General features: G+C 48.5%; 5 protein-coding genes across 5 annotated transcripts; 2 read left to right on the forward strand and 3 right to left on the reverse strand.

Annotated features, from left to right (window-relative positions):
- Nucleotides 1-20: 20 nt before the first annotated feature.
- PGRI_077960 (type I polyketide synthase) lies at nucleotides 21-8190 on the reverse strand (the record flags this gene model as incomplete). Its single annotated transcript, XM_040795510.1, has 6 exons — nucleotides 21-863; nucleotides 917-4813; nucleotides 4871-6021; nucleotides 6071-7415; nucleotides 7473-7886; nucleotides 7960-8190. 6 exons carry the CDS (start codon nucleotides 8188-8190, stop codon nucleotides 21-23), a joined length of 7881 nt encoding a protein of 2626 aa, XP_040653187.1.
- A 2808-nt stretch (nucleotides 8191-10998) lies between these two features.
- On the reverse strand, nucleotides 10999-12377 carry PGRI_077970 (uncharacterized protein; the record flags this gene model as incomplete). Its single annotated transcript, XM_040795511.1, has 2 exons — nucleotides 10999-12094; nucleotides 12208-12377. The coding sequence occupies 2 exons, from the start codon at nucleotides 12375-12377 to the stop codon at nucleotides 10999-11001; spliced, it is 1266 nt and encodes a 421-aa protein (XP_040653188.1).
- A 736-nt stretch (nucleotides 12378-13113) lies between these two features.
- On the reverse strand, nucleotides 13114-15403 carry PGRI_077980 (uncharacterized protein; the record flags this gene model as incomplete). The annotated part of the gene is made up of 2 exons (XM_040795512.1): nucleotides 13114-14921; nucleotides 15013-15403. 2 exons carry the CDS (start codon nucleotides 15401-15403, stop codon nucleotides 13114-13116), a joined length of 2199 nt encoding a protein of 732 aa, XP_040653189.1.
- Nucleotides 15404-17393: 1990 nt separating this feature from the next.
- PGRI_077990 (Malic oxidoreductase) lies at nucleotides 17394-19488 on the forward strand (the record flags this gene model as incomplete). Its single annotated transcript, XM_040795513.1, has 5 exons — nucleotides 17394-17479; nucleotides 17534-17753; nucleotides 17832-17910; nucleotides 17996-18344; nucleotides 18414-19488. The coding sequence occupies 5 exons, from the start codon at nucleotides 17394-17396 to the stop codon at nucleotides 19486-19488; spliced, it is 1809 nt and encodes a 602-aa protein (XP_040653190.1).
- A 589-nt stretch (nucleotides 19489-20077) lies between these two features.
- On the forward strand, nucleotides 20078-21835 carry PGRI_078000 (NADH:flavin oxidoreductase/NADH oxidase family protein; the record flags this gene model as incomplete). The annotated part of the gene is made up of 6 exons (XM_040795514.1): nucleotides 20078-20146; nucleotides 20217-20319; nucleotides 20545-20964; nucleotides 21031-21050; nucleotides 21131-21718; nucleotides 21770-21835. 6 exons carry the CDS (start codon nucleotides 20078-20080, stop codon nucleotides 21833-21835), a joined length of 1266 nt encoding a protein of 421 aa, XP_040653191.1.
- Between the last annotated feature and the right edge of the window lie 1466 nt (nucleotides 21836-23301).

The following is a 23301-nucleotide window of genomic DNA, read 5'->3' on the forward strand; positions in this document are numbered from 1 at the left end:
AAAAAGGCCGCCCTGAAAGATCAAGAACGAGGCCCTTCAATCAAACGACTCCTGCCAACAACCTTCTCACTCAAAGCCCTAATATTCTCCGCTCCCATGATATCAAGCAAAGAAACCTCAGCCTTAAGCTCCTTGACAATCCACGCGCGGAACTCCATAGCAACAAGGGAATCAATACCCCCAAATCCAAAGCGCTGAGCATCGAGTTCCGAACAGGGAACAGCAAGCAGAGAAGCGAGTCTCTCAACAATGCCATCCGACACAACCAACACCGCACTCTCGAAACCCGAAGCCGCCGACAAAAGCGCAGCAGTACTGACAGTCTTCTGCTGAGAAACCTCACTGCTCTTCGCAGTCGCCGTACTATGGAAGTGCGTAAACATCGAGTAATTCAGGTACGTAGGCAGCGGCACGCCGTTCTGGCGACACATCTCCGCAGTTGGCAGACCGAGGACGAGCTGAGAATGTGCCGATATGTTACCGCTGTCTTGCAGGTCTCGGATTAGGAAGTCAACCGTTGTGTGGACTTCTTCTTCGCGGAGAAGCTCGAATAGCGTTGCTGTGTGCGTGCGCATCGAGCTTCGGTTCTCGGCTACCCATCCGACGTTAGATACACTGCCTAGGTTGATGCTGGCTGCACGCATGCCCTTGGCAACACGGTAGGCGGCGAGGGCGTCTTGGAAGGTATTGCCTGCGGCGTAGTTTGATTGTCCGCGATTGCCGAAGATGCCTGCGACTGAGGAGAGCATAATGAAGAAGTCCATATTGTCTGGTAGGACTTTGTGCAGATTCCAGGATCCTTCGACTTTGGGTCTGATGGCTGCTTGCCAGTCTTTGAAGGAGATTCCGGCGAAGGCGCCGTCCTGCAATGTGTTAGCTTCTTGTATATTTAGTAATTTTAGGCGTGGGAACTTACCCTTAAGACCATGGACGCCTGGATACATCCTTTGATAGCAGGTAGTTTGGAGAAGGTCTCTCCGGACAGTTGTTGGAGACTAGAGACATCCGCCACATCGCAAACCAGCGAATGGACCTTGCATCCCATTCTGTCGAGGTCGGCTATCAATTCCATCTTCTCTGGGCTCGACGCTGATGAGCGGGATAGGATAATCAGACTTGTTGCACCCCGAGATGCCATCCATCGTGCTAAACTGCGGCCCAAGCCACCATAGCCACCAGCAAGAACATATGAGGCGCGTGGGTCAAAGTGACATGGCCAGATAGGTCGTGGGACTACAGGGACGATGTTGGATGGATTAGGTGCAATCACAACCTTCGCTGCTTCTCCGCTCTGCACAGCTCGAATTCCTTCTTTGATCTCGGTAAAGTCCATCACAGTTGTTTTTCGGAGTTGACCGATCTTGCCTTCGGAATACAGTCTCAGTGCCTCGGTGAGTAGATGACGGACCAATTTTGGTCGATGTTGAGCCAGCAAAGGAATGTCAACAGTGTGGACGCTCACATTACGAGGCAAAGATGCAAGCTCGACTGTGGTATCAGCTCGCAGATCTGGGTTTGACACATCAACAAATGTCCCAAATGGAGCAAGACATGCCATTGAGCCCCGGAGTGCCTCTCCGCTCAGTGCGTTGAATACGACGTCAACCCCGGTATTATGCGTCCGCCGCATGATACCCTTGACGAAGCTCGAATCTCTCCTAGAGAAGATACAGTCTTGAGAGATATCGTAGTCAGAGATTAACAGATCACGTTCTTCGACCGTTGCCACAGTAGCATAGATTGTAGCTCCAATCATCTGGGCATACTGAATTGCCGCTTGACTGATATCCGTTCCACTGGTATGGATAAGGATAGTATTTTCCGGTGATAGATCAGCTATCTCTCCGAGTCCTTGGATTGCTGTCGCATATGCCCAAGCCAAACTGGCTGCAACTTCAAACGAGATCTCATCGGGGATTCTAACAAGCTGTCGTTGATCAGCTCGATCATGCGTTCGGATACGCCCACCCCTTTTGTCGCCCGATATGTAGATGACTCTGTCACCCGGGGCCGGGCCATCGACACCCGACCCGACATTGCTCACAACACCAGCAATCTCATTCGCGAGGCGGTTGGTGGAAACATCTGAAGAGAGGCCAATTGCTTGGATCTCAATCTCAACTTCGGTGTCCTGATGTACTTCTTCATTCTGCGTGTCTATGACCCACTGGTATTCCCCGGTGCTGGTAGCAGCCTCCTGTAACACAATGGGAGTATCATAGTCCCCGAGACGTTGAAGCTCGGGGACTTGCTGAGAGGACTGCGCAGCAAGGAATTGATCCGCAGCCTCCCACTCGTTCAAACGGCCAATGTGTATGACACCATTCTGCAACATGTACTCAGCGTGACGATCGTTCTCCGGCTTGTCCACAAATTGTCGCTTGACAATCTTTCCAACAGCTGTAGCAATACTCTCTGGTGAAGCGGTATCTGGCTCCGCCTCTGTCAGGATGACGATATTTGAGCCATCAGCGTCTCGCTCCCACCTCACTGTTCGAAGGAGACCAAGACTCATACTTGCATGCGGCTGTATGAGGGGATTGCAGGTAACCCAAAATAGGTTCTGGCATTCGCTGAGCATCTTCTTGAGTTTGCTGTATTCCACTTCGCTCATATCGAACAGATAAGGAGACTCCAGGTCGAGTAATAAGATGCAAAGTGCGTTCGGCAGGATGGCATTTTCGACTTCTGCAGGCTCCCGAACGAGAATACTGTTGTACCCCAGTTCCGGCAAAAATGCTTGAAGGTTCTCAATGACCTGTCTGGCTTTCAATGTGCCGAGTGTCACGATAACCGCAGTATTCGATGACTGCTCCTTGAATGTTTCCACGGCGGAAGAAACCAGAATACTCTGCCATGTTAAATCTGGATTATTTGAACTGGGATACTCGATATCAATCCCCGAAAATCCAGCTTTCAGCAGCAGTGGATTCCATTCCTCGGCCGGGATGTAGGGACACCACTGACGACACGGCTCATCGCCCAGCCACCACCCAGGAAGCTGGCCGAAAACAAGTGGATACCAGAGGAAATCCTGTCGGATGCCTTCCTGCATGATGAGCTGACCACCTGGCTTCAATAAAGATCGCAGATTTTGCAATGCATTATGTAGGTTCGCAGTGGCGTGGATGACATTGCCAGCAAATATCAGGTCATATGTCCCCAGCTGAAGACCCTGTTCGATAGGGCTCCGTTCTATGTTGAGAGATTGGAAGGTCATGATGTCGGACCATGATTGGAAACGTTGTTTCGCTTTCTCGAAGAAGCCGGATGAGATGTCAGTGAAAGTGTAGCTGGCAATATTTCCTTTGCTCTTTTCAAGGTCTGGTGAAAGGACGGCTAGGACTTCAGCGGTAAAGCTACCGGTGCCACCGCCGATCTCGAGGATGTTCAGCTCGGAGTACTGGTGGCGGAGGATAGAAAGGTGGGTTTGTAGATGCTGCGGCAGGTTATACAAGTGAAGGCCTTCCTTGTACACCTGTTCCATCACGGCGTCCTGTCCGAACATGAGATCCAGCGGATCAGTCTCCTGACGCACCACTTGGGCAATATGGCGGCCCATTCGGGCTGTGATGGCACCTTCGGCGCTGTGGGCCTCAATTTCCTTTCCAATAGCTTCCTTAAAAGTATCGTCTTGAGAAATCTCCTGGAATTCGCTGTAGGGAAGATGTATTATTTCATTGCGCTCAAGCATCTCTTTCATATGCTGCATCCAGTCGAAGAATCTTTGCATGTGCAAATCGAGTTTCATAACATCAATGTCCTTGAGCTCGTCCAATGCATCCATAACGTAGAGCATTGTTGCAAGCTGAAGGCGTTTCACCCAATACAGAGCCTCGCTGTCGTCGGTAGGATTGAGCGAAGTCAGTGCACAAGCGGATTTCGAGTCGAGGAAATGCACGTCGGGCTTGTATTCAATCGCGCTGCACAGTTTTCGCTCACTGTTTTCAGCAAGACCAGACTCTAGTGGTGTGAGCTCAATGCCGTCCATGCGGACGCGGTGTATATTTGTTCCCTCATCCAGCATGTGAATTTGGCCCTTGAATTTATCAGATCCTGCCATAGACACGGTTGCATGTCCTGTGAACTTGTGGGTTGGGGCTGAATTCAGATATGCTGAAACCCAGACATCGCGTATAAAAGTTGGCAATCTGATCTGATCCAGTGTGGACTTGCCGGTAAAGTCGAGAACAGCCGCGATCATCAGGTGGATCATGCTATCCATTGTGGCAGGGTGAATGAGATGGGAATGGAGATACTGTTTTGGCATAGACTGTGCAATGTCAGGGACTGTCACTGATCCAACAACCTTACCAAGCCCACGTCCACTTGCGCGAACGTCTGCAAGGTTTCGAAACAAGGGACCGAAGTTGAGGCCGGATGTTTGGAGGTTATTGTATGTGGATTTAAAGGCCATGGATTTGGTGCATGTCTCATTTGCGAGGAAAATTTCGGATTCCCTGGCTCGGCTTTCTTCTTGTGCTTCTCGGTCATTATCCACTGGGTCAGAAGTCGGTTCGTGGTCGACAGTGATGTGACCAGTGCAGTGCTCTGTCCACTCATCGCTAGATGCATTGTAGGAAGTTATCTGGAACCGCCGCCACGTGCGTGATGACGCCGAGGAGTCTTCGACAGTTGCCATTGCCAATGAGACTTCAATTCCTTCTTTGGTATCGGGTACAATCAAGGCTCTTCGAATGTTGACTTTTCGTAACTGGAAACCAGTGATCTTTGCTTCGCCGGTCAACTGCCTCGATGCTTCAATTGCCATAATAAGATAACCCACGCCGGGATAGACGTAGTTTCCAGTGACCTAAGCCATATTAATGAACGAAGGTATCTTATCGACAATTTAGTAATTTTAACTTACCATATGATCCCTTAGCCAGGGATTCTCGTTCAGTCGGACAAAATGTCTCCATCTGGGAGCAGTAGGATTCCAATCCGTAATTGGTGCACCAAAAAGGTCATGACGAGGGAACTTTCGAGTCCGAAGATTCCTGCTCAGCCGACTCTCGAATAGAATCTTCTCGGTATGCTTGAAGCTGTATGGTGGCAGGTCCACCAAAAGTCTGGGCTTCCTTCTTGCTTTAGAGCGAGGAGCTTGGTTCACAGCATGGAAATCCAGTTCAAATCCACTTGAAGCTAGGAAGCCAACTGTAGTGAGTAGAGTATTGAGGCTGTGATCTGTCCGTTTAAGAACGGCCAGGTACTTGAATTCCAACTTGGGGCTATTTGAGGCCAATGTCTCTTTTATGGCACTCTGCAGGGTTGAGTGAGGCCCTATTTCCACAAGATAGCGCAAAGAATCCGTGGAATCGGTCGAGCTATGCCTGTAAATCTGTTGTGAGGTCATTGCAACCAAACCGCTTGTGAAGCGAACAGGAGAAACCATATTATCCACCCAGTATTGAGCTGGAAGATGTTCCTCTTTGACTTGTTGTCCTGTGACAGTGGAAAACATATGCACTTGGTGTGGAGCTGCCAGCCGCCTTCCATGAGGAAGCGTTCCCATCAGATGAAGGTAATCCTGGGCAATCGCATGCATGTGGGCCGAGTGATAAGCATTTTTGACGTTCAACTTTCGAGCAAAGACGCCATCTGCATCGAGAAGGTTCTTGAGGCAGTCAATCATAGCGTCGTCCCCGGACACAGTGTTGTTCTTGGGACTATTGTGGCAGGCGATGATCAGCTCCCCCTCGTTGTTCTTCTTCACGGAGTCCAGATAAGGCTGTAGTTGAGATGCCCCGAGACCTACGGCCATCATTGCTCCATTTGCGGAAAGCTGCTTGGATGATACGTATCCACGGTAGTATGCAACCTTCCAGGCGCCTTCGCGGGACAGCTTGCCAGAACAGTACGCGGCAGCTATCTCGCCGGATGAGTGACCCGTTACATGTTTTGGGAAGATTTTCCAACTGGCCAAGAGATCCACGAGCGCAATCTGCAAGACTGTGCATAATGGATGAGCAATCTCGGGTAGGTTGACTCGGGGTGACTCTCTTTCAGTCAAAAGTTCGTCTGCAATACGTTAGTCAAGCACATCCACACCAAGCAGGCAAATTATTACCAAGTAGCGACCAAGGACTACCAAGCCGACGGATATAATCCGATGCCTCCTCCATAGACTCCTGAAAAACAGGGTAGACCATGAGCTCTCGGCCCATGGCCTGGTATTGAGCTCCCTGGCCAGTGAAAACAAATTCAACCTCTGGCACTCTGGCAGTTCTGGTTGGCTTGGCGAAATTTGATTCCGACAGGTTCCATGCGAGTTCTTTGACCGAGGATGCCATAACAAAGCTCTTCCAGGGAAACTGGGATCGCTTCTTCGACAGGGTGAAGGAGAGATCGTCAAGGAGATGTTCATGGAGAACCGACTGCGTCAATCTCCGGTTCAGGTATTTGGCAAATTCAGCTGCGTTTCGCCTGACTCCATCTTCGTCGAAAGCAGAAAGCAAGAACATCTTTGGTTTCTCGACCAAACTGGCGTATGCCGAGGATGTGAAGGTGGGTGATGCACAAAAGCCATCACTAGTGGGCGTGTCAATAAAGTTAGTCCCGTGCCCGGAGTTATCAGTGTCATCATATGAATCTGTCGCGAGAGGAGTCGATTCTGTTGCCGATCGGGACAGAGCTAAGAGCCGGCTCTTGATTTTCTGAATTGTGGGAACAGTAGATGTGGTGCGGTGGGCACATGATAGATGGCGGTCCTTGAGGTAATGATAAGCATCATCAAGAATGCAGTGGGCATTTGTGCCGCCAATTCCAAATGAGTTGACTGATACTCTTCGCAGTCCTGATGATGGCCATGGAAGAGCCTCAGTAGGGAAGGCAACGTCCAAGTCTGCTGCGGGAATGGAGGGATTTGTCTGCTTCATATCAAAGTTTGCAGGTATGATCCCAGACTCGAGGGTTAGGATAGATTTGATGATGCTTGCCACACCTGAGCCACCTTCCAGATGCCCAATGGAAGACTTGATTGCCCCGACGTAAAGCGGGGTCTCTCGGGGGCATTTGAATGCTCTCGCAAGAGCACCCGCTTCGATGGGGTCACCGGTGCTTGTTCCCGTGCCATGGGCTTCAACGAATCTGGTGAGTTCGAGGTCCAGGCCGGCTCTCCAGTAGACCTCACGGATTAGTCTTTCTTGCGCATCTGCGCTAGGAACCGTAATTCCCGGTGTGCGACCATCCTGGTTGATTCCAGTCTCTCGAATAACCGCACGAACGGTATCTCCGTCTCTGATAGCGGCACTCAAAGGCTTCACTACAACTGTGCCCACACCTTCGCCTCGTGCGTATCCTTCGGCGCGGGAGTCGAAGCTGAAAGACCGCCCTTGAGGTCCCAACAAGCCATGGTGACTCATACCGATGGTTTCCACGGGGTTTTCAAGAATGCTCACACCACTGACGACAGCCTTAACCATTATCAGTATATTAGCATGAGAATATTAATGTGAACACCGATAACGTACCATACTCGTCTCTTTGGCACGTAAACTCTGTACAGCGAGATGCAGGGCCACCAAGCTGCTAGAGCAAGCCGTGTCAATGGTCATACTAGGTCCCTTGAAGTCAAAGAACCAGCTGACACGGTTGGACAGAATGGCATTGGTGACACCTGTGGGTTTGTATTTTAACGTGGTTTCTGGGTCTGAATTGAGGATACCCAGGTAGTCATGGTTGAATCCACTGACAAAGACCGATGTGTTGGAGCCAACAGCACTGGTCAAGGGAATTCCTGCATTTTCCAAGGCGTGGTACACATTTTCCAGTACAAGCCGTTGCTGCGGGTCCAATGTCAAGAGCTCGGTCTTGGTGATGTTGAAGAAGGAGCCATCGAAATAGGCAGGATCTTCTGAGAGATAGTGACCCCCTTGGACATGAAACTAGAGATAGATATCAGTTAACCAATGATCTTTCATGGTGACGTCGGTCTATCATGGCTAGGATATGACTTACCGTTCCACCATGTTCAGGGTCTGGGTGATAGAAGGCATCCGAGTTGAAGCGTTCCTTGGGGATTGATGACCACGTCGAGCGGGCCTGCAGGAGGAGCTCCCACAGAGTCTCAGTGGTTGTTGCTTGTTGCGGAAATCGGGTGGCTAGGCCAACGATAGCGATGGGTTCCAGAGCATCAGAAGGTATGGCTCCATCACCGCTGGGGCCGCTTACGAGCGAGAGTGGACGCATCTTCCGATACCAAAAGTGATGGGATGGTATGCCAATAGAACCGAGTCTATGTCGGATGAAAGGTAGATGAAGTAGGTGTAAAGAGAAGGTTCGAAGAAGTTATGAACAGTGGAAGGGTAAAAGATTGGAATAAAGTGAAGATAGAGCGAGGATATAAGACAATTGAGAATCGAGGTGAGGTGAGAATTCTGATAGCAAACACCACTGCGCACCCCCTCATATATCAACCTCGAGACGGAGCCATGCTACTAAAGCAAATGAGGCTAATAGAGACTGAACTCCCGAAAACCCTAAAAGCAGAAATGTGAGGTTGGCAGTCTGGAGTCCGGTGGGCACGAGTAGTTCTACTGATCTTCGCGAGTTTCCTATTTTGGCTGCGTTTATTTTAAAAAAAGTGGATAGCAGCTTCGTACATTTGATATGTCAAGGACTTCTAGGTTAGTACTTTTTCCTGTATGTACATAGTACATACATTCAACAATATCAAATCTATACAATAATCTAGGAGCATGATTGGCCTAGACATGAAATACCTCAGTATCTTTGAAAGTTATGTACTGTAATAACCTTCCAAGTGGATCTCTGAATCGATCAAATTAAAAAAATAGAAGGAATTTTCGGGACATGGGGTTATCCTATGTTAAGGATATACTCCGTAGATCCAGAAGTAGATGGCTACATAGAAAAAGACTTCAGATGCAACAATTCCCGAGACGCGGGGAGATGCATTGCCGTTTACTTGCTTTGTCGATCTTCATCAAATTCGGCCTTTTCTTTTCTTTTTTTCTTTTGCGCTAACATCTTATATTATATGCTGATTGGTTACCAAAAGACAGGTAAATAGTTTCCCATTCGTCTATTTGCCCTAGAAACTTCTATGGAATATATGGATGGAATAGGTATGTTGTATATTCTTGGAAATTGATATCTTTCTCGGTATTTCTGCAGATCAACCCCAGATTAATAATGGCTATAGCTTATCTGTTGTAGCATTATGAAAGTCCCTTCAAAGCTCCAGGGCTGTAAGGTTATCTTCCTGAGTACTATAAGTGATGGATCCAATTTAGCTTGACTTCAGAGATACACTCTGCTAACACTATTTGAAATCCCAAAAGTCATTAAAAAAGAGTTAAAGCATCTAGTAACTCAAATATAGAATCAAAGAACGGCAATTCCACAACTCCACACCGCAACCTACAATAGCCAATATATCGATTTGAATCCTCTCAGCCCCAAGGCATTACCGATTAAGGAAAGAGACAACAACAGTGGTCAGAGGACATAGTTTCACGATATGAGGGCCCACAAATGTTGCTATCAAAGAAATCCCCGCAATGTTCTTTGATGCCCAATGCAGCCTATACGCAAGACGCTACGTACAACGTGAATCAATAGTGCAACAAATACTTTTCCGAATGGCTTATTCGTGCTTCACATGCACCTCTTCATAATCCCTAATACTATCTCCACCGGAAAGCAATCCGCGCTTGGATTCCCGATCCGCGTGGCCTTGGCCAAAGTCTGTTTATCAAATAGACGCCGTCTCAACGTGGGATGGTTTGGCTGGTCTATTCAGATGTGGTTTCCCAGAATCATTGACAGCGCATACACATACATCAGGCATATGGGGTACATATGGATGTTTGAACTTCAGTTTGGGGCTGCCGGGGAATTTACGGAGTACCAAGATGGCGGTATGGGGGTATCCAATAACAACTATGCGTAGTCTAATCTAGTTTATCTACCATCTTGTAGATCTTTGGAGTAGTTCCCAGGGGTGGCGCAATGTATATCCTTGCCTGTATCGTGACCTAGGATATTAAAGCCGGGGCATCTTATTTTTGGGATATTTACTTCGTATAGTTTATTTTACTTCAATTTTAACTTTGACTTGGTGGCTGAAACCTTCCAGGGTCCAACTGATTGCACTTTGTCCCCCGGGGTGTTTTCTAAGGATGAATATTCAAGGGATCTGGGATTATATTAGTGAACAATGTTTCTATGTTTATCCGAATACCTGACCATATCAACAAAGCAACAATATATGGTATTAAATGAAGCCTTCAAGGTAGAGATCCACCACTTTGGAATGAAACAAAGCCGATTGCAATAAATCGAAACTACAAAATCTAACTGGAGCTTGTACCCGCGAAGTGGATGCTTCTAGACTTGTTTGCATATGGAGCGTCTCTTAGCCGACCAAACGAATATCCGACACATTTAATATCAGACACATCAAACATGAAATTGAAATATCGGTCAAGAAAGTGGGTTACGCGTGTAGTCGGAGGTAAACTAAGCTTATTCGCTAGGACACCCAACCCCTGTCCTAGACCCTGCCCCTCCCCCAAGCCTATTTCAGTTAGACTACATAGTATCGTGATAGATCTATGCGCTATACGCCCCATCTTTCTTTGTTTACATCCTGCGCCACAAACCGATCAGGTGAGATACATCGGGACCAGGAGTTTCGTGCATTGGGTACCATATTGCGTCCCATCTTGATCGTCGATCTGTATATGGCATTAGGGCATGGACAGTATCCTTGTCCCTATCGGCCGAATTGAACGAGTTGCGGGCCCTGGCTTCACGTTGAGTCATATGCCGACAACTATTTCAAATACAATTGCACTCCAATTCTATATCTACAACCTCTAGTTGAGGACTTGTAGGATTCGGGCATCTATTGTATATCATAACATTCCAATACAAGCCAAGGGTCTAAAATGCACGCAAATCAACAGATGCAATCAAATATACAAGGACCATGAAAATGAAGGGAATCAAAAATAAGGCTTGGAAAAGTAATCACAACTCATCCTTATCCTCCGCCGGCGGAGGCGCAACTGGTCGCCCAGAATCCTTCGCCAAATCAACTCCAATCTTCTTGCGCCACTTCTCCCAAAGAGCATGGAAGTCCTTCTCCATCCCGCTCTCCATCTGATCAGGCAGAACAACAGTATACTCAACAAATAGATTTCCCGCCTCATCATTCTCATCATGATGATCATGTAAATGACCCTCGGAGTAATGTGGCATGCCCTCCCCGGGAATAGTCTCAACCGCCAACGGTTGCACAACCTCACCACGTCCACGTCCAAGATGAACAACATGTCCATCGAGATGGGTAAGATTTCGACTCCAACCACCCATCCACGCCTCGCGCAGCGAAAGACTCTCCTTCCAGAAAAGATCCTTCCCCTTCCGGCGGAAGAATGTCCCGTCTGTCCTCTCCTCCTCTGACACCCCAAGCTCGGGTTCTTTCTCATCCAAAATAACAATCAAATCCCCAGCAATCCAATCAGGACTCTCATCGGCCTCATTCTCAAACACAAGTCTAGTCCCCTTGCCCATTCCAGGCTCAATGGTAGCACTAGTCTCAACCTGATTCCTAACAACCCGACTGCCCTCACAAACAGGACAAGGATTCTTAATTTTCTTCCCCTGTCCATGACATTTATCACACTGCATCTGCACCTGTTGGAACATTCCCGGCGCAAGCATATGCTTCTGAATAACCATGCCACGTCCATTGCACCGATCACAAGTCACAACATGTCGATCCTTGGATCCAGTTCCCTCACACGAATCACAAATCTGCTGCTTCTCAACGAGGAAGTTGATCTCGCGCCCATTGTAGAAATCCCGCAGAGGCAGCGCCGCCCGCACTTCCATGTCCGGTCCGCGACGATGTCCAGGTGCATGGCCTGAGTGTCCGCCCCCACCGAAGAATCGCGAGAACAGATCGAATGGGTCGTGACTACCGCCAGCTGCTTGGCCTTTGCGGTGCTGCTCCACTCCGTCGTGGCCATATTGGTCGTATACTTTGCGCAACGCGCTAGTCGAGAGTACATCGTAGGCGTCTGCTATTTCGACGAATTTCTCGCGGGCTGAATCATCGCCGCTAAGAGGTGGGTTAGCAATTGTGTTTTGTAGGTGCATTGTGTATCGTGTGCGAAGCAGTAGAAAAAGCATGCAAAAATAATCAAAAAGGAATAGTAGCGTAGCTGCACTCACGGGTTCTTGTCAGGATGATATTTCTTGCTCAGTGTTCTATACGCGCGCTTAATGTCCTTCTCCGACGCGGACTTCGCGAGACCAAGCACCTTGTAGTAATCCTCGGCGGCGATTACCACGACAGAAAATAGCACCACGGCTATGGCGATTAGGAGTCGTAATAATTGCATGTCGGCAATGGGGAGCTGCGCGAGCAGCTGCTCGTGCGCTCGGAGGGATGTGGAGCTTGTGTGTAGACCGAAGTATGTAGATAGGTGAAGCTTCGACAAGCTAGAGGTTCCGTGGGTTTGTTCTAGTGCTTAATTATTTATGGAATATCCAATTTCGGGGAGCACAGGTGTTATCGTCGAGCTTTAAGAAAGTAAAGAATTAAAGATTTGACATGCTCCGCAGCTTCATAGTGCTGGATCTACATTAGGTGGCCTAAAAGAGGAACAATGTTCGGCCGGGTCACGTGGAAGGGGAAATAAGCAAACAATAGATGTAGAGTACATAGTATGTTGTAGAAGATTGGACCTTGATTTAACATTAATATCAATATTTGCAGAAGAGAATGATTGAGTGCGGGTTTGTTCAGGTTATTATGTTTACATCATCTACGTCGTTATACTCCATAAATATATATCGATTATATGCCGAGAAAAAGGTAGACCTCAGTTGTATATATCTTGATCATGTTCATCAAAAAATTACCTCTACAGCATTATTGAGCTCTATTACGTTTTTTTTTTACTTGATAGATCGTTGGAGGTTAGAAGGGAGCAAGAGGTGAGTATTGGAAATGGAAAGAAAAGCCATCGAATACAGGCTGACATTAATTGGTATGTCGGAATTCATCATAAAATCATGAGCACACTGCTAGCTAAGTAGAGCAACTCCACCAAACTCCTAAACCAGGTAATGTAATCAGGTTCGTCCAGCCACATTAAAGATATCATTATGCCACGTTTGACCAAGGCCATGCGTCTCATCTCCATCCTCAATAGCCTCCTGTGCACGTGTAGCCTCCTCGTGCCAGGTCTTGACAATACTACCGGGAGCATATACACCCTTAAAGACACCCTTATCCAACGGCTCGACGCCAATCCTAGTCTCGACATTCGAGTCAGCAGGTTTAAGGCGCGCGAGGACAGCCCGCACAAAAGTCGCCAGGTCCTGCGGGTTAGCGATGCGCGCAGCACGGAGCCTTTCACGAGCAAAAACTAGCTCGCGATTCAGCGCGAACGTCGCGGCAACAATCTCCTCTGCAATCTTCTTCTCTAGTACGCGCCGGACGAGATGTTTCAGGAATGGCTTGGTCAGCCATAGGAGGAACCTCCACTTGCTCTGCTTGACTTTGTAGTCGAGTTTGTGGATGCAGACGCGGACACCGCGCAAAGAAAATATCTGCTCCAGGCTGCCGCGGCCGACTTCGATGTCCAGGGAGATGTCAATGCCGCGGCGGTCTAGGTAGAAGCTTGCTATGCCTTCGTCCTTCAGGTGGAAGAAGCCTGTGTGGGTGCGGAACCAGTAGCCGAAGTCTTCGGCGCTGATGTTCAGGCCTTGGACGGTGACAGTGAAGGCTGTTTTCATGAGTGTTTCTGTGCGCTTAGAGTGGGTTTTTACCACGTCGATGTCATTGCGCGTGAGCAGATGCATGCGGTAGGGGAGGAAGGAGGAGAAGTTTACTGTATGGCCGGGTTCAAGGATTAGGTTCTCTAGAAGGAGGTCCATTTCTGGCGCGGAAATTTCCAGGCGGGGGAATGGGATGTATTGGAGTGTTCGGAGGAGCATTGGGAGGAAGACGTTAACCAAGTCTGCTGGGAGGTCGGCCTTCTTGTCGTTGTAGGCACCCCATGCGTCCTGGTAGATCTTCTTAGTGGCATTGATTAATTTGGAGACGGCTGGGTCTTCCGGCACGGTTCTAAGCGTGCGTTTGGTCTGTGCTAGAAAATCATCCACATCCTTTCGCAAGCTCGTCTCCGAGCCGACTTTCTGGGTGTGGTCTTTGAGTTCATCGAGCTTCTGCGGTGCCGAGTCGAAGAACTCGGGGTTGGTGAGCATATCCTGCAACGAAGTTCCGACCTCTCCGAGCAGATTATCAAATTCAGGATCTTTGTTTGCATGGCGCAAGACATTGTGAAACTTCTCCTGAAGCCGCTCCCACTCTTCTGTGCTACCGAATGATCGCAAGACATTCCAGAATTCGTCGACCGCCCGCTTGAGGTCGGCATTGACTTCCATCTCTTCTTGGGCAACCGAGGCAGTATTCTCCGCTACATCAGCGTAGATCTTAGCATAACGCGCTACCAATTGGGCAAGTGTCGCCACCGAGTCAGAGTAGTCCGTCCTCTCCCGGAGTTTTTGAACCGCCTGCTTCAGCCGAAATAGCAAGGTGTCCCTCTCTCGGCCTGACAAGTGCTCCTTAGCGCTCTGCACGGCATCATGGCTAGTTTGAGCGACCCCCTTGCCGGCCACACCCGCGACATGTGCACCTTCCTCCTTCACCTCGGCCTTTGATAGCTCATGACCCTCATCGGCACCAGCACCCTGTAGCGCCTGCTCTTCTTCCTCGGATGGTTTAACTTGTTCTGCGACTTTCTTGGAAGATTCGGCGAGGGATTCAGCGGTATCAGCGAAGATCTGGCGGCCAACGGTAACGATGTCATCGACGAAAAGACGGAAATCGGCATTAGTCAGAAGCAAGCCACCAACAGTGCGGAAACTGTCATATGCTACGAGCAGGGGTTAGCGAACGATCATCACTGTGATTTGCATGTGCCAAGCCCAGAAGGTGGGCAGTTGCAGTGGGAAAACGCGACCCACCAGCTTTAGTATCTGCCCGCGCCTTCACGTGGGCAGCCTGTCTCGAAACCCTCTCAGTGTCCACCTCGACGCGTGAACGGGCCAGGCGCCACAGAAACTCCTGGAGCTGGTCTTGGCTGTTCTTCTGCAAAAATTCGATGAAGACCTGGATCCACAATCGACTGTCCCGCACTAGCTGACGACCGACGCTGCCGATGTCTTGATTACGCAGGTTGAGGACGTCAGAGGCTAGAAGAGTGCGGAGGTTGGCGATGGTTTGTTCGGTTGTTGGCATGTATCCCTCAGAAATGGCACGGACCATCTGGTAGCTATGTAGCTTTTGGTGGAGACGTCGCTGACGGGAGGTGTCATCCTCATAGCGAGGGAGGAGGGGTTCAGTCTCAGAGGGCATCTTGAATGGGCCCTGGGCTGTGTGAGTTGATAGTAAGGGTTGATGAAGCTAAAGGTTGAAGTTCTACGGTATGTAGGGAGGGATCGAGAACCTGTTTTTAGGCACATGACGACACATCAAATCGTACAGTGCAACATAAATGTTTGTTGACTATGTTTGCTATGTAAATCAAGAATATTCCTTGAATATGATCCTGATCATTTAACTAAAATAAATTATTAAGAGACATGAAGCTCTAATAGAGCTCCGTAAATAAATTGAAGCTATTATGTAAATAATCGATCCTCGGTGGATGCGATCTGGGGAAAGCTACGGACTATTTAGCCGCCATTTAACCCTGTTCCAATTCCGGAATATATCGGCTTTCAGTGTTTGCTCTGCTGTATGTGGTACTTCCTCGATTTATGTAATTACAGGGAGATCGTGATCTGCAGTACGGAGTAGAAAGGAGACGAAAAGCAAAGCAAAATGTACATTGTACATATATGCCTCATGTTGGGAATGATATATCCAATATGCGCATGTCCAGCTTCACATACATTCTATGTTAGACGGAGTACGGAGTACGGAGCACTCCGTACGGGAACTGGCCAAGCCTGTCCCAACGTTGGGAACTGCAGGGTAATAAAATACTCTGAGTTCGGAGATTATACGCAGTAGAGCAGAGCATAGGGGGGATAAAATTATTAATAGAAGCTTTGCGCCTTACACAGAGGTTCCTCAAGGGGCCAATCGGTGATGAAAATCCCTAGATTCCGAATAATGCCCCGAATTATTTCGAAGCTCAGTGTAGTTCCAGACCTTACAATTGAAATAATTTGAAGGGGCGAAAAAAAAAAATAACGCAACCGTGCTGGAGAATATAGGTAATCAAAAATCCCTGAGCCTGTCGGCGACTGAGAGCCATTCATAAGGCCGAATATCTCCAACGCGGCGGACTCGAAACAAAGACCTAAAAGACTCACCGAGATTCAATTCGGAGCTGAGATCATTTTCTTATACTCAGTACTATACATAGTAGTTTGGATTATCACAACATATGATCATTTGGTATATTGTATGATTCTACCTACATGTTTTCTAAATTTATTCTAGAAACCTTTTTTTTTAAAAAAAAAGAAGCTAAACTGATAAAAATCAAAAATACAAAATAAAACAAAAACCAAAGGAAAAAAAATAAAAAATTGAAACACCGAATAGACATTAATTAGGGTATAGCTTGACTCCACTTCGGCACTATCTGCGGCTCTGGGAGCTCGTAGCTGTGGATTTGAGTGGAGTCTAAGAACTAAAAAGGATTAGTGTAAACTTCATGGCGTTTTCCTCCCCGGCTTTTCTAACCAATCAGATGATAATATTTATTTATTCACAATTCTACTTGGTAGTTGTCATCACCAGTTCAAGGTCTACCGTGTAAACTGGAGATTTCGAACTCCAAATTTCAATTTTGGATCTTCCCAACATTATCTTCATAGATGTAATACATTGCTCCCTGCGTAATGCTGGAATGAGGATTAAATCGCGCATGTATATGTCTCAATTCATATTTTATTTCAATATTCAAACATTTGATTTGACTATATCTCCGCATTTGTCGGAGTCGGCGCCTCCCCGTCTCCACTCCTTGCTGGATCTACTTCCCGAACAAAAAAAAAAGAAAAAGAAAAAAAAAGCTTTTGGAGTGATCCAGATTCCAGAAAGGCTTTCATGCACAACGGTTCGCTGTCAACACCGAAAATGAATCCACATGGGTCATGACCCTCTCCAAGAGTCCGACTCTTCCCGATTATCTTCATGACTCTTTTTTTGAACTATACCGTGTTGCCTCGACACGCGGTCCCGGTTAATTATCTGGTTAACTCCTGTCGGAATGTCTTTGACACAGGGGAAATTTAATATGTGGTCTCGTGTACATAAAAACAGACTCACGTCTGCACCCAGATCTTTTTCTTTCTATCATTCTACTACAAACTTCAAACCTACTATCACAATGGCTCGATACCCTTCGCTACCTACTCAACACAGCCGGCCGGTGCATGCCACCCCAGCTCCTCATGTGAACCACGCCTCACCTGCGTAAGTCAACTACCTGGGCTCACCTAAAGGCTTATGCTAATTCTTCTCGTTAAGTGACGCCAACTATGATACCGCCAACCCTGCATACATCCGCAAATACCTGCGCACCTACGGACTCACTCCTCCTCGCGCCGAGGGATACGAGACACAAAAGACCCGATGCCTGGCGCAGCTTGGTCTGAAGAACACTGCCATCGACAAATTCCTATACCTTAGCACTCTCCGCAAGAACAATGTCCACTTGTTCTACCGTTTGGTGACAGACCACCTCAGGGTACGTTGAGCTCCGAGACATGTGATTGGACCGGGAAATCTTGGGGATAACGAAAATTAACCATAATTATCCCTGTAGGAAATGACTCCCCTGATCTATACCCCGGTCGTGGGCGAGGCCTGCCAAAGGTGGTCCGAGATCTACCAGCAGCCCGAAGGTACGTAGTGACTGAGATCTTCTCCGCAATTGGCACATTCTCCGCACACGAATTAGAATCGGAGACGCTAACCGTTTTTCTTTAGGTATGTACCTGAGTTGGGAAGATCGCGGGAATCTGGCCTCGGTCATCTCCAATTGGCCCGAGCAAAACGTCGAGATCACATGTATCACCGATGGGTCCCGCATCCTCGGGCTGGGTGATCTGGGCATCAACGGTATGGGTATCCCCATTGGAAAGTTAGCGCTTTACACCGCCTGTGCGGGTATTCGTCCCGAGGCCACCCTGCCTCTGACTCTTGATCTCGGCACTGGTAACAAGGCCCTCCGAGAAGACCCGTTGTACATGGGTAGTCGTCGCGAGAAGGTCTCCCCCGAGGAGGAGCGGGAGTTCTTGGACGAGCTGATGGGTGCTCTTACCGAGCGCTGGCCTGGGTAAGTGACTCATTCTCACATGCATTTCGGGTGATCTTATCGCAACCGTGACTAACAAAGCTTCTCTAGTATCGTCATCCAATTCGAGGATTTCAAGAATCCCTTCCCTGCTCTTGAGCGGTATCGGGATCACTACACCTGCTTCAATGATGACATCCAGGGTACTGGCGCTGTCATCCTTGGCGGTGTCATCAACGCTGTCAAGCGCTCCGGTTTGCCCTGCAAGGATCACCGTGCTGTGTTCTTCGGTGCCGGCAGCGCCGGTGTCGGCGTCGCCCGCCAGATCGTTGAGTTCTTCATGCGCGAAGGCATGACCGAGGATGAAGCCCGCAACTGCTTCTACCTCGTCGACACCAAGGGTCTTGTCACCGCTGACCGCGGCGATAAGCTTGCCGACCACAAGGTCTACTTCGCCCGCCGTGACAACAACGCCGAGCAGTACAAGACTCTCGAAGAGGTCGTTGACTATGTCAAGCCCTCCATCCTGATGGGTCTCTCCACCATGGGTGGCGTCTTCACCCCAGAGATCCTGCGCAAGATGGCTGACTGGAACACCGCTCCTCTCATCTTCCCCCTCTCCAACCCCTCTTCCAAGTCAGAGTGTGACTTCGAGACCGCCATCGCCAACACCGACGGCCGCTGCCTCTTCGCCTCCGGTTCCCCCTTCCCCAACTGCACCTTCACCAACTCCGCTGGCGAAACCCGCACCTACTACCCCGGCCAGGGAAACAACATGTACGTGTTCCCCGGTATCGGCCTCGGCAGCATCCTGTCCAAGGCCGTCCGCATCACAGACAGCATGATCTACGCCTCTGCCGATGCCCTCTCTAGTGCCCTTACTGGCGAGGAGCTCGAGCGTGGCCTGCTCTACCCCGATATCACCCGCATCCGCGAGGTCAGCATCGTTGTCACCCGTAAGGTGATGCGCGCTGCCCAGGAGGATAAGGTGGACCGTGAGATTGCGCTCCGCTCTATGAGCGACATCGAGCTGGACAACTGGATCAAGTCCCGCATGTATGACCCTCATACTGAGGTCCGCGCTCTCGAGCGGGAGGTCGGTCACCTCCTCTCCAGTCTGGGAACAATCTCACCCCCTGTTACTGTGAATGGCTCCCCAACTGAAGAGAAGAATGCCAAGCTGTAAGGTTTTCTTCTCGTCGGCTCAGCTGTTCATACTGCATTTCGCAGGAAAAAGCATCTGTTTTGATCTGTTAGTGCTTAAGATGTCTGCGTGATGGACTCGCACGTCACTTTTGATTTTTCATATTTCCCCCATTGGTTTCAAGCGCACTTGTTATTTTTTTTCTTTGCTCGACCTATTTTTGGGTTGACACGAACTTCTTTTTTCCTGATTGAATACCCAGCATTTATTTTCTTTGGTTTTTTTGACTTTTGCGATTTTGCATCTTGGGGATAGTTAGCATTTAGCTGTTGCCATATGACTGAACAAAATTAAATTATTTACATTTATCATAATTTACCCGTTTAGAGCCCACGTCTTTCTATGATCAAATAAGTAAAATCCGCCGGATGAATCCAAGTCCCCGTCCAAATCCACAATTCCTCAGCGTGGACCTCGGGAACTTCCCATCTGGGCAGACTCCACACACACGGGGAGACTAATCTCTCCGCAAGATAGATGACTAAGGAGGCTAAATTTCCTTTATATTGGACTTTGATATATGAATTAGAACTGTATACTTTATACGGCATACATTGACAGCACATACGCCATGCCATCTCCCCTCGCAGACCCTGTCAAGCTCCCATGTGGACTGGTTTTGCCGAACAGGCTAAGCAAGGTACAAACTTGAATCACATACATTGTACACGCCTAATGGCTATGCACGAATTGAACTGACGCCCTTTCAGGCCGCAATGGCTGAGATGATCGCCAAAACCAACCAGCCGACAAACGCTCTGGTTGATGCCTATGAGCAATGGTCCGATGGTGGATGGGGGAGTATTCTTACAGGTAAGCTCTAATGCAGCCATATTAGGGTTCAGACTTCTATGGCAAATGCGAAGCCCTGAAGCCCTAATTTTATACCCATACCCCTTCCCCAAAGATACCCAAGAAGAAACCGTCAATTTACACAACTTCAACTCTGCTACAACCCTTCAAGCCCTAACAATGACCCTAATGCCACCCTACACCATAACATGTTCCTAACAACAACTAACCCTAACATCTCACTAGGAAATGTCCAAGTCGATGTAAACCACATGGGTAGCCCCTTCGACCCAGCCCTGCACAATGAATACACAGACAGCAAAACAAACAGCGCCTTAGTGGAGCAATGGAAGAAATATGCCGATGCCTGCCAAAAGCATGGTACGCCAGCCATAGCCCAGATCTGCCACCCAGGTCGGCAGTCCTTCCGCGTCGCAGGCCACCGCGGCATGTTCGCGCAGACGCTCGCGCCCAGTGCCGTGCCCATGAAGGTTGGAGATAGTTACCTCGAGAGCCTGATTGGGTGTCTGGTTTGGTCTAAACCCAAGGAAATGACCACCCAGGATATCGAGAGAGTTATTCGTCAGTTTGTTGATACCGCGAGGCTAATGGCGGATGCTGGGTTTTCGGGTATTGAGCTGCATGGCGCGCATGGATATCTGGTTGGTAAGCTTTTTTTTTTTTTCAATGCCTGGCTCGATAATCGTCATGCTAATGGTTTGTCTGGGCTAGATCAATTCCTCAACAGCAAGGTATGACACTCTTAGTTCCCCTACAACCCGAGCCCAAACCACAACACCATTATCAACGTAAATACTAACTCTAACCCTAGACAAACCACCGCACAGACGCATACGGTGGCACACCCGAAAAGCGTGCCCGCTTCATCCTAGAGATCCTCTCCCAAACGCGCAAAGTCGTACCCTCAACCTTCGCAATTGGCATCAAGCTAAACTCCGCCGATCACAGCTCGGCGACCTTCGAAGAAACAATGACGCAAATTTCACTCCTAGCTGAAGCCGGTATCGACTTCATGGAAATCTCAGGCGGCACCTACGAAGACCCGAAAATGGTGGGCTACGGCAAAGCCAATGCGGCAGCACCGAAATCCTCGCGCACCGCAGCGCGCGAGGCCTTCTTCCTTGAGTTCTCAAAGGAGGTACGGCAGCGCCATCCTGAACTCGTTCTTATGTTGACTGGTGGGTTCCGCACGCGGGCTGGCGCCGAGGCTGCTATTAGGGATGATGCTTGTGATCTTGTTGGCATTGGACGGCCTGCGGCTATTGATCCCAAGTTCCCACGTCTCTTGCTTGATGAGAGTGTTGGTGATGATAAGGCGCAGCTGCCATTGAATAAGGCACCTGTTCCGTGGTATACACGCTTCTTGCCGTTGCATCTTATTGGGGCTGGGGCTGAGAGTGTAGGTTCTCTTTTCCTGTGTGGTTTCAGCGCTTTGCTAACGGTTTGGTAGACATACTATGCTGCGCAGGTTCAGAGATTGGGTAAGGGTGTCAAGACCATTGCGCCCCCTTGGTAGATGCTTTTGCGTGTATACATACTTTTATTTGTTTGGCGTGATGGTTCCTTAGAGATAGACTGGAAGATTACAACTGTGTATTGTGTGAGGACTAGAGCTGTATGGGAAAATAGTGACTCTCGATGTATAGCTTAATTTAATATGATTGGAAGCAGACAGGACCCAAATCGATTTTGCATTTTCATCTTAAACGCTAGGCCAGCTTATGCTAGATATTCTCCTAACGCTTGGGGAATATGATATTATCATTGTACATTACATCTCATTGCCATATGTTATAGATATAGACGATGCTATAACTAGCAGCCCGCTTTTTTTCATCCTGAATAGGAATTCACTGCAACTGACTCGACTTTTCCTGTTCCTTCAACTGCTCTGATTGTTCACGTAGGGTGTCGTTGCCCTGGACCAAACTTTGAATCCACATTGCAGCCTCCGCGAGAACGTATTTCCTTGTGTATGTTTGTTTCTTAAGCCTTGGCACGATGCGAGAGAGTTCTTCATATCGGTCTGCAATGAGCTCTCTCCTCTTCTTTTCCGATCGACAGTGGCACAACTTTTGTCCTGGACCTTGCACACATTTTCTCTTCTTTTGCCTAGATTGAGTCCTAGCTCTGATGCAGCTTGGCCGTTGTGAGCATTCATTATCGTCTGAAGAGAACGTTTGGCCTTGGCTCGATGAGGATGAAGATGGCGAGGATGGCGATTCGGAGAGTCTTTCATTTTGTGGGATCATGAAGGGCTGAGGAATGGGAAGTGTGAGCCCATTCAGTCGTAGTGCATCCAGTATAGGCTTCTGAGGTGGGCTGTCTATGCTTTCGGGTACATCGCAGCCAATATTCATATTGGCACAGAAATTGGCCATGTTTCGCATCAGGTTCTGCACGAGCCGCTCTTCTGTCCAGGTGCCGATTGGGCTAGAGTAACCGTGATAGCAAAAGCTAGGATCAGAACCCCACTGCAGACCTTCTTCGGCGGGCCCTTGGTATCGAGAGGCTGGTTGAGGTTCGACTTGCCAAGGACAGTAGTGTGAGGGGGTATTATGACCCATTTGAAGTGTCTGGTTGTCGTACTCCATTTGGGGTGGGAAATATCAACCTATATGAGGCTGCTTGACAGAAAGATACTCAGGTACAAGGTGATATCCAAGTGAAATACTTTGGATTTTAGGTTGCTCAGGTGGGGGAGTCGTGCTTTCTGATATCCTTGGTGGATAACTATATGGAACAGTATGGATTTTGGATAAAAGGGGGAATGTTGGCTTTATTCTATAATTTGAAACCCTTAACTAATGAGGCAGCAGGGTTCCCTACGTCAATTCCGGAATGCACCCGGGACAGTCTTTGCGGATCCGCAGCATGCACATCCCAAAATATAGATATACAGCCCATTTGATTCAAGGTCAGAGTAATATAAAAGTATTTTTTTAGTACTCTGGACAACCCTACACCACAATAGCCTCCTCT

Source organism: Penicillium griseofulvum (assembly GCF_001561935.1).
Source record: "Penicillium griseofulvum strain PG3 chromosome Unknown contig_6, whole genome shotgun sequence".
Classification (NCBI taxonomy): Eukaryota; Fungi; Ascomycota; class Eurotiomycetes; order Eurotiales; family Aspergillaceae; genus Penicillium; species Penicillium griseofulvum.